The 12614-nt window shown below is 51.2% G+C and overlaps 1 protein-coding gene across 3 annotated transcripts in view; it reads right to left on the bottom strand.

The window, feature by feature from the left end:
* The window catches only part of BOK (BCL2 family apoptosis regulator BOK), a 38948-nt gene that overhangs the window by 25339 nt on the left and 995 nt on the right, over positions 1 to 12614 (bottom strand). For 2 of the 3 annotated variants that reach the window (XM_050965694.1, XM_050965696.1), the window contains exon 2: positions 11955 to 12339. In XM_050965694.1, coding sequence (XP_050821651.1) covers positions 11955 to 12177 — 223 coding nt within the window. In that variant the 5' untranslated portion in view covers positions 12178 to 12339. The remainder of the gene's footprint in view (positions 1 to 11954; positions 12340 to 12614) is intronic. The other variant, XM_050965695.1, reaches the window with a different exon arrangement.

Genomic DNA, 12614 nt, shown 5'->3' with positions numbered 1-12614 from the left:
AGATGAGAACACTGAGTCAGGGAACAGGGGTGAAAGAGGAAATCCATCCCCACACTAGTGCTGAGGCCAGGCCAGGGACCAAGGGGCAGCTGGTTGCATGCACACACATTTCTGGGGCCGCTTGGCCATTGGCACTGGTAGCTCCTGTGAACGTATTGCCCCAGCCAGCTCCACCTCCTCCTGACTGCCACAAGCCTCCGCTGCCTCATGCACAGCAAAGTCTCCTGCGGGGGAGCACAATCAGAGGTACCAGTGCTGCATGTGGCGGAGAGCCCCCTCCCCCATCCCCATGCTACTGGCATTCATGGGGTAGGGGCCCACAGTTGCTGCCCAGTTCCTTTGCAGAATTGCAGCCCAAGAGGTGTTCTCAAGGCTGCAGAGGGAGTCAGTGTCAGGGTGGGATTTGAACTCAGGATCTCTATCTTAATTCTCTGCTAAGCCACTGAACCCCATCTGCCTTTTCTCTTGCCTGGCAGGTCTGACTAAGTGACTGTACAAGTCCACTGGGGACCATATGTACTCGGGTTGCTAGCCCATGCTGCCATGTCTTCACTGCTACTGGTACCTGTGCTAGGGCTAACTCAGGTGTGCCCACCCGTGCTACAGTCACATCTTCACTCGCAGTGTGGACATACCTTGGTAGTCTAGGTGGGAGTTACTCAACTTCCAGCATTGTGCAAAAAACTTTTGGGGTGGGTTGTGTGCGCATGGCATTGGACAAACACTTAAAACATGTTCAGGTCACGTTTACACCACAGGGCAAAACCACGTCTCAACTGTCTGGGGGACAATGGTGGTGTGACCAGAGCCTCCTGCACATCTGGTTCTGTAGCATAGATGGGATCGAAAAGGCAGGATTTTCCCTGACCAAATTAAGGACTCTGGAAGCGTCATTATTAGCTACTAAACCTACCCCATTTATACAACCTCTGACATTAGTTTTTAAATATTTAAGCAGGCAACCTCCACAGCTTCACAGTATTCCATAAAGTGTTTCAACACTTCTGAGGGTTCAATTGTTCCATGCAATCTCATTAACAAAGGAAACCCTGCAATGCATGGCTGAGGCTGATAAGAGGGAATGTTGCATACGATATGGGAGAACTGTTCCTCTGTCTCAGGGTTATACAGCCTTACCCTCTGAACATGAGGAACAGAGGGATAGCCTCAACCTGGTCTAGCTGAAATGTCTGTATGGTGGAGGAGGGGAATAGGATAAGCACTTGGCAGAGCACTGTTATTCTTCACTATTGGTTTTATTATAGGAGAGCCTGAAGGCAGTGCCCACTGTGCTAGGTGCTGTACATGCACATAGCAAGAGTCCCAGTCCTGAGGAGCTAAATAAATAGACAAGGAAAACAAAGGTACAGAGAGGGGAAGCAATTCCCCCAAAGTCGCACATCAAGTCGGGGGCAGAGTTGGGGACATTACCTTGGTCTTATTCCCAAGCCTTCTCCTACTCACGAGGTCACGCTGCTTCTGAAAGCAAGGGAACCTTCTCTCTCCATGCTCAGTTGGGATCATGTGTAATGAATGTTGTGATCTCAGCGATCAGCTTGTCAGCATTTCTTCCCACACAGTTGTGAAAGAGCATGGAGAGCAGCGATGGCAGCTTCGTCACATAGACCTAGATGGGCCCCTTCTGAGGCCTTGGCTCTATTAAGTGTGGGACCAGTTCAACGAAAGCTATTTTAAACTAGTGCCAGACAGTATGGACACTCATCATCTGATTTAAATGTGGTTTGTATCACTTACTGAAGTAAGCAAAACCAATATAAACCAGTTTTAAATCAGATGATGAGTGTCCACACTGTTTGAACCAAATCACCACTTACGGCAGTTTAGTTAAATAGGTGCAACTTTGAATGACCTTGGCATGCCTAAGCTTTGTCTATATTTAGCCTCCGCTGCCATTCTTATTGAATAAATATAGATCCTGCCCCTGTACTAGATTTCCTAGGACCAGTGCCTGGTGTAATAGAACTAGACCAAAAATGCCATGAAGTTCCCTCAGGTCACTGAACTGCTACCAGATGGATTGTGGCTTCCAACCTCTCCTGCTTTGCACCTGTTCTCTGAGATTCTCAAAGTGCTTTATGGCATGGCCTAGATAAGCCTTACTACAGTCCTACAAGATAGGTATTATAGCCTTTTCACAGCTGGGTAGACTGAGGCAGGTAGGATAAGTGACTGACAGAGTCACAGAGGAAGCCATTGGCAAAGCTGGGTAAAGGACACACAAGTCCCATTTCACTTCCCTCTACTCTCACTTCTGAGTGGGGATGGATTTGAATTGGTAACCAAGAGATGAAAGATTTCATATCCCCCATTACCAACTGCTGGGCTATCCTATCCCCCTTCAGCACAGATTTGCCAATGTTAGTAAGCTGGAGAAGTTGTTCCCCATGAAGTAAGGTTTCCTTAAAATGGCTGTTTTCAAAGAAACACTGCCAAGGTCAACATTTCACCCTTCTTGACACATCTCCATTCCTAGGCAAAGGTGGCAACTACTCCTTAGCTAGTAAAGTATAACAAGAACTCAGTGAAAACACATTGTCTCCTGTCATAGCGTGAGACACCGAACGCTGCATATCTTGATGCCTGAGATTTCTATTTAGTGAAGATTGTCTTGAGCACCCTCCCACCCCACCCCAGGATGAAAGCACTTCCATGTCATAGGATACCCTGAGGAAACCTAACTTAGATTTGTCTCAGCTGCATGAACGTCAAATCAGGAATAATTATTGGCATCACTGGGCTTACTCCCAACACACATCGGCCTAACAGAGATTAGAAGCTAGCCTTTATCCTTTTAAGATAAAAAAGTTTCCTGAATACAGGAGCATATTTCACCCAAACTGCAAAGCCCATGCTAGCGTTAGGCCACGTCAACACAGCTACATTTTGTCAGCATAGCTATGTCAGTTGGGTTGTGAAAAAAAAAATCCTAGCTGATGTATCTATGGTGACAAACCCCTCCATGTAGATGCAGCTGTGTGGAGAGAAGAGTGCTTCTTTCATCTTAGCTGATGTTGTTGGGTGAGGTGTTGTTATCATGTTAGCAGAGCTCCTTCTGGTGGCATAGGCCTGTACCGGCTTAGCTATGCCAACATAGGCTCTGTAGTGTAGACTTGGCCATAGAGAATGAGCATACACCACTAATGTCACATGCCAGCAGGATGCAGGGGTGTCCAAACATTTCCCAGGTCCATGGAGCCCATAGGAGGTGCCAAGCCAATTTCAGCAACTGTTTCTCTGGCAATTCAGTCAACAGCTGCCCCAAGGACATACAACCACCCTGTACTTAACAGTGCTAATGGTGGGGATGGGGGACATATCAGCCTCTGCCTGCCCTCACCCAAAATACAGATCCCAGGACCCACAAAGCACCCTTTCTAGGGCCCAGTGAAGGACTGTGTGCTGTGGAGAGGCTGACCCCAATCTGCCACGAGGTAAGGTCAGATCCACATATAGAAGGACTCTCTGTCTGCGGATCTAGGAGTCTGATTGGACTCTGAGTTACAAAACTGGTGCTGGGAATTGAGGACCTAACGTTCCTCTTCTCTTGCTGAAGATCTACATCCCCGCCTCATCCCAGGCTGGAGGCAATTCCCAACAAATAAGGGCTTGTCTATGTGAGGAAACTGACCAGAATAGCTTATCCAGAATAGCTTCCGGTGTAGACATTCTTATTCTGGAATAAAAGTCACTTTATTCCTGAACAAGTGGGAAGCACACTCATTCCAGAATTCTGTATTCTGGAATAGACTGTCCACTTGAGCAGCTGTTCTGGTCAATTGTCCCTGGGTCTGAAGTAAACATGATCCAGCAGCTTTGAGAAAAAAACTATGAGAAAGTAGATGGGCACATCTACACAGCACTGAATGCTGAGGGAAGCCACAACAGATGGCATCAGGGGAACCAGTAGGACAGAGAGAACTCTAAGGGCCTGTGCTGCTCCCCAGAATCTTCCCTTTGCCAAGGAAGAACAGACACCAAGTAATGGTTGGCCAGCAGAACATAGGGGATTTACAGTGCATGGCTAGCTCAGAGCACTGCACTGATTCCAGTTAAGTTCAGGAAGGCCAGTTTCTCAGCTGGTGTCACGTGATGCAATATCAATGGCACCATGGTAGTTTACAGCAGCTGGGGACCATGCCCCGAAGGACAGCAGAGGATTCACTGACTGTACTCCAGCATGAACACTGCTAGTCTTCCCTTCATCAACTAAACCCTGCGAGTCTGTTTGCACTAGGAGCCAGGCGGACATGCAGCTGGCGATACAGCGATGGTGGTTGTTCCAGACATAGGTGGATGGTTGGTTTGTAGGAGTTTTTTTTATAATAAAGCTGAACACTTATTTTTACTGTTTGTCACCAGTTAGCCGTATTAGTAGCCACAGTGTCTCACTGCCACTATTCCTCAGCTGTGAGTTCTGTAAGAGCATCAGTACAGAATTCTCTTTACGCACTGTGTGTCCAGGCCTGCTCGCTGGCTCATCATGCTCACTTGCTGGCTCACCTTACCATCCATATGCATAAGCACAGGCACTGGGAATGCTCTGTTCCTTCACATATACAGAGTGCTCACAGCAACTGTCACTGGGCAAGAACTGGTTTAGCTGGCTGTACCAGTCAATACAGCAGTTTGGGGCTCAGGTTCCTGGCATGTGCCTGGGAAACAGCAGTGGTTTAACACCTTATGCTGCAGTTGGCTATTTACAACAGGAAGAGGGAAGGAAGAGCTAAAGGCCATGTGGGCAGCAATGTTTCTGAACAAGTGATCAGGAAATGACTGTATAGCTCAATAGGAAGAATGATTTTTCCCTTGTGCCTTTATATGTGGTTCCATTCCAAGCAGGTTTGCTTAGAGAAGCCAAGTTCTTAGGACTATCAGCCAAATCCTTCCATCTGAACATAAGCACAGTAACAGAGTCAGAACAGTCGTCAAGGAGACGCCTTCCAATTCACTCTGCCATCTGCTCGCCCTCCAAAACACTTCTGCCACCCACATTGACCCCACCTGAGCAGACGGTGGAGAAAGAGAGAAGACCAAAAAGGTGAAAGGGAATGGAAGGAAAAGGAAAGAAAAGACACAGATGGCAAAAGAAAGGAAAAAATAAAACAGAAGAAAAGAATATGTCTGGGGAAGAGAGGAACTTAGAGGAAAATAAATAAATGAAACAATAGAAAAGGATGAAAAATTCATCTGAGGGGAAACCGCAGCCTGTAAAACAAAGACCAAAGAAAAGTCACCAAGATATAGAAAAGGAAAGGAGAAGTCAGAAGGGAAAAGAGGGAGAGAAACTGGGCGAGATACTAGATGAAATTCTCAGCACATGTATGTCAGCGAAGCACACTGCAAGCAGACAGACAGTGAAGTCTGTGGAAGTAGACATTATTGGTAGTGTTCTGGCCAAAAGTGATCTGAAGATCATTTGGACAAGGAGGGCTACTAGATACAAAAATACTCTCCACAACCACAGTGACAGGAGACGAGGAGAGAACTGGCTGACTTTAAGACAACAAAGGCTAAATCTTAATAGGATGGGCAAAAAATCGTGCAGCATGGCCAGTTGTCAGTATCCCGGTATGCCTGTGAGGTGCATCTAGTACAGTGGTTCCCAAACTTTAACAACCCGTGAACCCCTTTCACTAAAATGTGAAATCTCCTGAACCCGCTCCTAAAAATGAATATTTCCAGGGATTTAAGTTTAAATCTCCTCAGTGTGATGCTAACATTCACTCACCTCTCACTGAAGCAAAAGAGTGCTCCAAAGAAAATGACAAAATGTTGAATTACTGAGGCACCTCAATGCTGCTACAGTGACTACTGCCTGGTTCCAGCTGGTTTGGCGTGCGAACACCTTTTATTCCACCACCAGGGCCATCCCTAGGAGGGTGCCCTACGAGGGACAAATTAGCCTGGACCACACCCCACGTACAGCATGGCCCCTGCTCACTCTGCCCTCATGCCACCCAACTCCCCGTCTGCCAAGGACAGGGGTCTCAGCTGCTACCTGCATGCCTGGGGTTTCAGCTGCCTCCCTGCCTGCGATGGGGCTCAGGCTGCTGGCCCTGCACCGGGCTCCGCACTCCACAGGGATCAGGCTGCTGGTCTCTGGTGACTGCTGAGGCTCGGGCTGCCGGCCCCAACTTCCCGGCCCTGTGCTGCATGGGGCTCAGGCTGCCAGCTCTGCACTCCGTGGGGCTCGGGCTGCTGGCCCCCACTGACTGCTGAGGCTCAGGCTACTGACCCCAACTTCCTGGCTTGCACTGCATTGGGCTCGGGCTGCCAGCGCCTCCACTGACCTGGGCTCTGCTGCATGCTCTGCAGGGCTCGGGCTGCCGGCCCCAACTTCCCAGTCCCACGCTGCATGGGGCTCGGGCTGCCGGCACCTCTGCTGACCAGGGCTCAGCTGTGCACTCTGCAGGGCTTGGGCTGCTAGCCCCAACTTCCCAGCGCTGCACTGCATGGCGCTAAGACTGCCGACTCCACACTCCATGGGGCTCGGGCTGCTGGCCCTCACTGACTGCTGGGGTTTGGGCTGCTAGCCTCAACTTCCCAGCCCCGCGCTCTGCAGAGCACGGGCTGCTGGTGCCTCTGCTGACCGAGGCCTGACTGCACGCTCTGCAGGCCTCGGGCCGCTGGCCCTGCGCTGACTGGGGCTCAGCTGCATGCTCTGCGCTCCACAGGACTCGGGCTGTCTGCTCCGCAACTGGGTCACACCTGCTGCCTCCCGTGCCCAGGGTCCTCTGGCCGCCGTTAAGGACATTTTTCTGGCAACCCCCCTATATCATTGTGTGAACCCCCAGGAGTTCGTGAACCCCAGTTTGGGAACCACTGATCTAGTACAAGCTGATATAGGGCAGGATGCCACTGGTTGGCCCAATGAACTATGCTCCCCTTCTTATCACTCCTTTCCGCAGGAGAACATGCTGGCAATGAGGCCATGTCTACATTTACTAGAGGCCCACGCGGCTGTGATTGATGCAGCAGGGGTCTGGTGAAGACCCGCTAAATCGACAGCAGAGCACTCTCCAGTCGACTCTGGTATTCCATCGGAATGAGAAAAGTAAAGGAATCAGGGAGTTGCCAAAGTTCTGCTCGCACTAAACTGAACACTGTTGCCTTGCCCCTGTCCCGCCCCTCCTCCCCTGCCCTCACTTCCCTGCCCCTCCTCTGGGGCCCACCCCCACTCACTCCATCTCCTCTCCCTTTGTTGCTCCTTCTCTCCACCCTCACTCACTCACTCATTTTCATCGGGCTGGAGCAGGGGGTTGGGATCCAGGAGGATGTGCAGGCTGGGGGTGCCAGCTCCAGGGTAGGGCTGGGAATGAGAGGTTTGGGGTGCAGGAAGGGGTTCTGGGCTGGGGCAGGGGTTTGGGGCATGGGAGAGAGTTCCATCTCCAGTTAGAGGTATGGGCTATGGGGTGGGGCTGGGGATGAGCGGTTTGGGGTGCAAGAGGGTGCTCTGGGTTGGGATCGAGGGGTTAGGAGAGCGGGAGGAGGATCAGGGCTGGCACAGGGGTTGGGGCATAGAAGGGGGTCAGGAGTGCAGGCTCCTGCTGGCACTGACCTCAGACAGCTCCCGGAAGCACTGCCATGTCCCCTCTCCGGCTCCTAGGTGGAGGTGCAGCCAGGTGGCTCTGCACACTGCCCTGTCTGCAGGCGCCACCCCTGAAGCTCCCACTGGCCAGTTCCCAGCCAATGGGAGCTGCGGAGCTGGCACTTGGGACGGGAACAGTGTGTGGAGCTGTCATAAACAGATAGCTAAGAGTTAATGTCTCTTTCACCTGAAAAAAAAAAGTATCCTGAAACACCTGACCAGAGGACCAATCAGGAAACCCTTTGTTGTGAGACTCAAGGGATTTGGGTCTTAGGGTCCCCAGGGAAGGTTTTTGGGGGGACCAGACTGCCCCAAAACACTCTAATTTTTTTCAATGTAAAGTAAACCAGAAAAACCACTTTATTTGCATGTATATAGTGCTAGTATTTGCCTCCTAATGGGAGTGCTATTGTGACAAAAGACCCTTAACAGTCTCTTAATGGTTGCTTGCTTAATATGCAAGCCACAGCTGCCAGAGAGAGCAGAGAAAAAAAATTCTCTCTGGTTCCCTTTTAAAACCAAACTGTTTCTCTCTGCTAAAAAGCCCCTAGCAGAGAAAAGAAAAATATAATATTCCTACTGGCTTCTGGATTCTATCTATCCCACCGCTACCACCATGTCAGTAACCTAGTCCCAGATTTGGACCTTAGCGTCCAAAATATAGGGGTTAGCATGAAAACCTCCAAGCTTAGTTACCAGCTTGGACCTGGTACTGCTGCCACCACCCAAAAAATTAGAGTGTTTTGGGGCACTCTGGTCCCCCCAAAAACCTTCCCTGGGGACCCCAAGACCCAAATCCCTTGAGTCTCACAACAAAGGGAAATAAACCTTTTCCCTCCCCCCCCTCCAGATGTTCCTGGAGAGATACACAGAAGCAACCTCCGTGAATCTAAACAGAGGGATTCCACCCTCCCCGTTCCCAGCCTGGAGAACAGAATTACCGAGAGTCAATCTCTCTTCCCCCCTCACCCAGAGTGAATGCAAAGTCAGGCTAGTACATCTAACACACACAGGTTTTCCCCGACTTCTTCCTCCCACCAATTCCCTGGTGAGCTGCAGACCCAGTTCCCTGGAGTTCCTCACTAAAGAAAAACTCCAACAGGTCTTAAAAGAAAGCTTTATATAAAAAAGAAAGAAAAATACATACAAATGGTCTCTCTGTATTAAGGTGACAAATATAGGGTCAATTGCTTAAAAGAAATATGAATAAACAGCCTTATTCAAAAGAATACAATTTAAAGCACTCCAGCAACTATAGACATGTAAATACAAAACAAAAAACCAACTTTGTACTCACAACTTGGAAACAGAAGATTAGAAAGCAGGAAATAGAAAAAATCCTTCTCTAGCTGAGAGAGATTCAGGCAGAAGACAAAGAACTCAGACACAAACTTCCCTCCACCCAGAGTTGAAAAAAGTCTGGTTTCCTGATTGGTCCTCTGGTCAGGTGTTTCAGGATACTTTTTTTTTTCAGGTGAAAGAGACATTAACCCTTAGCTATCTGTTTATGACAGGAGCCCCCTGGCTGCCAACAGGACTTTTAACAGCTCGGTCAGGGGTGCTGACCGGAGCTGCCTGGGTCCCTTTTTGACTGGGCATTCCACTCAAAAACTGGACACCTGGCAACCCTAAAGGGAAGGCGACAGGACAGTGTCTCCCATTGACCCAGCGCGGTGTAGATAGGGTTGCCAGCTATGTTCCCTGTAAGCTGCACGGTCATGTGGCCAAGCCAGCAGCCTATTAAGTGCAGCGCAGGCACTCAAGGAACCCGCCTGGCCAGGACCTGCTGCAGCTGGGGGAAGGGCATCCCTCCCCTAGCCCCAACCTAGCCCAGCCCCCAGCTTGCTGTGGGCAGGGGTGAGTGCCCCTCCCCTGACCTGGACCCAGCCCTGCCGCAGCCAGGCGCCCTTCCCCTGGCCCCACCTCAGCTCTGGACCTGCCGCGGCTGGGATAGAGGCACCTATCCTGTAGCCCCAGCCCTGGAGCTGCCGCAGGAGAGAGAGCTGGGGGGGAGTCCTCTCTCCCCACCGTAGCCCCGAGCAGCCTGCACCCCAAACCCCTCATCCCCAGCCCCACCCAAGAGCCTGCACTCCCAACTGGACCCCTCAACCCCCTTCACCGCAACCCTCTGTCTCACCTCCATATTGGTGCACATAACGAATTTTCATTCCTCACATGTATGGGAAAAAGTAGAAGGAATGCTGGTTGCCAGGCATCTGGTTTTTGACTGTAACGCCTGGTTGAAAAGGGACTGTGGTGGCTCCTCTCAGTACTGCTGACCAGGCCATTAAAAGTCCAGATGGCAGCACAGTGGGGCTAAGGCAGGCTCCCTGCCTTCCCTGGCTCTGCGCAGCTCCCTGGAAGCAGCCGGCATGTCCCTGTGGCCCTTAGGCACAGGAGTGATCAGGGAAGTTCCATGTGCTGCCCCCACCCCCAGCGCTGGTTCTGCAGATCCCATTGGCCAGGAACCATGACCAATGGGAGCTGTGGGGGCAGTGCGCAGAGCCGCCTGGCCATGCCTCTGGCCAAGGGGCAGGATATGGCAGCAGCTTCCAGGAGCAGCACAGAGCCAGGGCAGGCAGGGAGTCGTGACCAGGAGCTGCTTGAGGTAAGCACTGCCTGGCCAGAGCCCACACCCTGAACACCTTGCTTGAGGTCAGGACCCTTTCCCATACCCTAATTCCCTCCCAGAGCCCGCACCCCCTTCTGCATCCCAACACCCTACCCCAGCCCTGAGCCCCCTCCTGTACCCCCTCTGACATGCCAAACCCCTGACTCAGCCCTGAGCCCCCTCCCGCACTCCAAACCCCTTGGCCCCAGACTGGAGCCCTCTTCTGCACCTGAAACTGCTCATCTCTGGCCCCACCCCAGAGCCCACACGCCCGTCCAAACCCCTTGGTTCCAGCCTGGAGCCCCCTCTTGCACCCCAAGCCTCTCACCCCCTGCCCCACCCCAAAGTCTGCACCCCCAGCTGGAGCCCTCACCACCTCTCACACCCAGACCCCTGCCCCAGCCCAGTGAAAGTAAGTGAGGGTGGAGGAGAGCGAGCGACGGAGGGAGGGAGGTGGGAGTGAGTGGTGGGCAGGGCCTCAGAGAAGGGGCGGGGCAGGGGAGGGGCCTTGGGGAAGGGGTGAGACAGGGCAAGGGTGTTCGGTTTTGTGCAATAAGAAAGTTGGCAATCCTAGGTGTAGACACTGCAGTAAGTCGACCTAAGCTACGTCGACTCCAGTTACATTATTCATGTAGCTGGAGTAGTGTAACTTCTGTCGACTTACCTGCCTAGTGTAGACAAGGCCTTAGTGCTGCCATCTAGCATATGCACTTGATGCCAGCACCGTACACCTTAGCCCCTATGGCCACCCCCCACCACCACCGCGTGTTCCTACAACCCAACATCCAGATCCTGGTAACTATACATAGTAATGGAGTTCAGCTGATATAGCCTTTAGTGCTTTGCTAGCTGAATGCCATCTAGCCATGGCCACCACATATTTGCTCCTCATATATTTTTTCTTCCTGCACAACTCCACAGGCAAAGCCAGGTTGTGAAAAGCTCCCTGGACTAGTGATTTGGCCGCACCCCTCCAAGCATGGATGGCCCCAATGCCAGAAGCAATAGAGAAGACTCCGGTCCAACTGAGTGAATCAGAAAGACAGTCTAAGGCAGATGGCAGTGGATTAACTGTCACATTTTGTTATTGAAATGCAGCCATTACAAGGCTTTCTAATGCACACAGTCCAAGTGGAAGACCCTGAATGAAGCATCCCTACAACTCGGTCACCTCCTTCCTAGGTGAGCAATTGAAGCAGCCCAAGTTTACCGCTAGCAGAATTATACAGATAAGACTGTCACTGTAGTCCGGCATCGGGCTGTCATGGAGGCCAGCTCGCCCTGCTGAATGCAGAATAGATTGTGAGCTCCGTTGAGGTGCTAGTCTGGGGAAGCCATGGATTGAATGAACATAGAGATAAAGGGCTTGATCCTGCCCCCACTGAAGTCAAAGGCAAAACTCTTATCAAGTTTTAATTGGTACAGGATCAAGCTTATATTTCCCCAGGGACCTACAGGAAACAGTCTCTCCAGAATCACTGGGATGAGCAAGGAGCTGCTCCTTGCTCCAGGTGGGAGGTAGGGGCAGAATGAGGAGGTGCAGTGGGAACCAGTCTGGATGCTCCAGGTGCAGAGAATAACACCTCATTCTTTAAGCAAATAAGGTCTTGGCTGGTTGGGACGCCCTCTTGGCACCCAGCAGTCCTTGCCTTTTGCCCGTTCCTGGTCTAGTCTGAAGTGCCCCGAAGGGACCCCCTCAGATTCCCTGGCCACAGCCACAGCATGGATGCTTACCTAGTCGCAGAAGCACGCTGGACACCTCAGCCAGTCTGCCGCCAGGCATGGGTGCACTGTGCTCTGGTTTGCTCCAGCCAATGCCAGCCCGAAGCAGCCGGGAATGTATGTAGTCTCTGCAGAGCACCTTAGCCTGGGACACCAGCTCCTTGTCGGTGGGAGACCGATCAAAAACCTCCATCACCTCTGCAGCAAAGACCGAGGAACGGCGTAGCACCTCCATTCCTGACAGCTGAATTCACCGACTCAGAGTGTGCCTATTTGAAGTCTGCCCCGAAGCCTTTGACAGGAATCTGTAGCTATTGTTTAAGGGAAATAATATACTGGGCTCGTGATTCGTCACAGTTCCCACAAAAGTTCTTGAATTAACCTTCATTAGCTTTACCTGGTGGATAAGAGCATATGGAAACCCATTAGCTCACCCGGAAAGAAAAAGGAACATAGGGCCAGATCCCCTAGCAATCTAAATCATAGTGCCATGGAAGTCATTGCTGCGACACTACTCTACACTAGCTGAAGATCACGTCCATTGAATCTTACAGCGAATAGGCCAAATCTTGCAGTCTCTAGGTGCCCACTGAGAGCAGTGTGGGAGTTCTGCCTGAGTATGGACTGCAAGATTTGTGCTAATATGATATTTTCTCTTTTCCCCCTTTTAAT

This window comes from Gopherus flavomarginatus, chromosome 8 (assembly GCF_025201925.1).
Source record: "Gopherus flavomarginatus isolate rGopFla2 chromosome 8, rGopFla2.mat.asm, whole genome shotgun sequence".
In the NCBI taxonomy this organism is placed as follows: Eukaryota; Metazoa; Chordata; order Testudines; family Testudinidae; genus Gopherus; species Gopherus flavomarginatus.
Note: the sequence above shows the minus strand (reverse complement) of the source record. Positions and strands in the feature narration are given on the sequence as shown.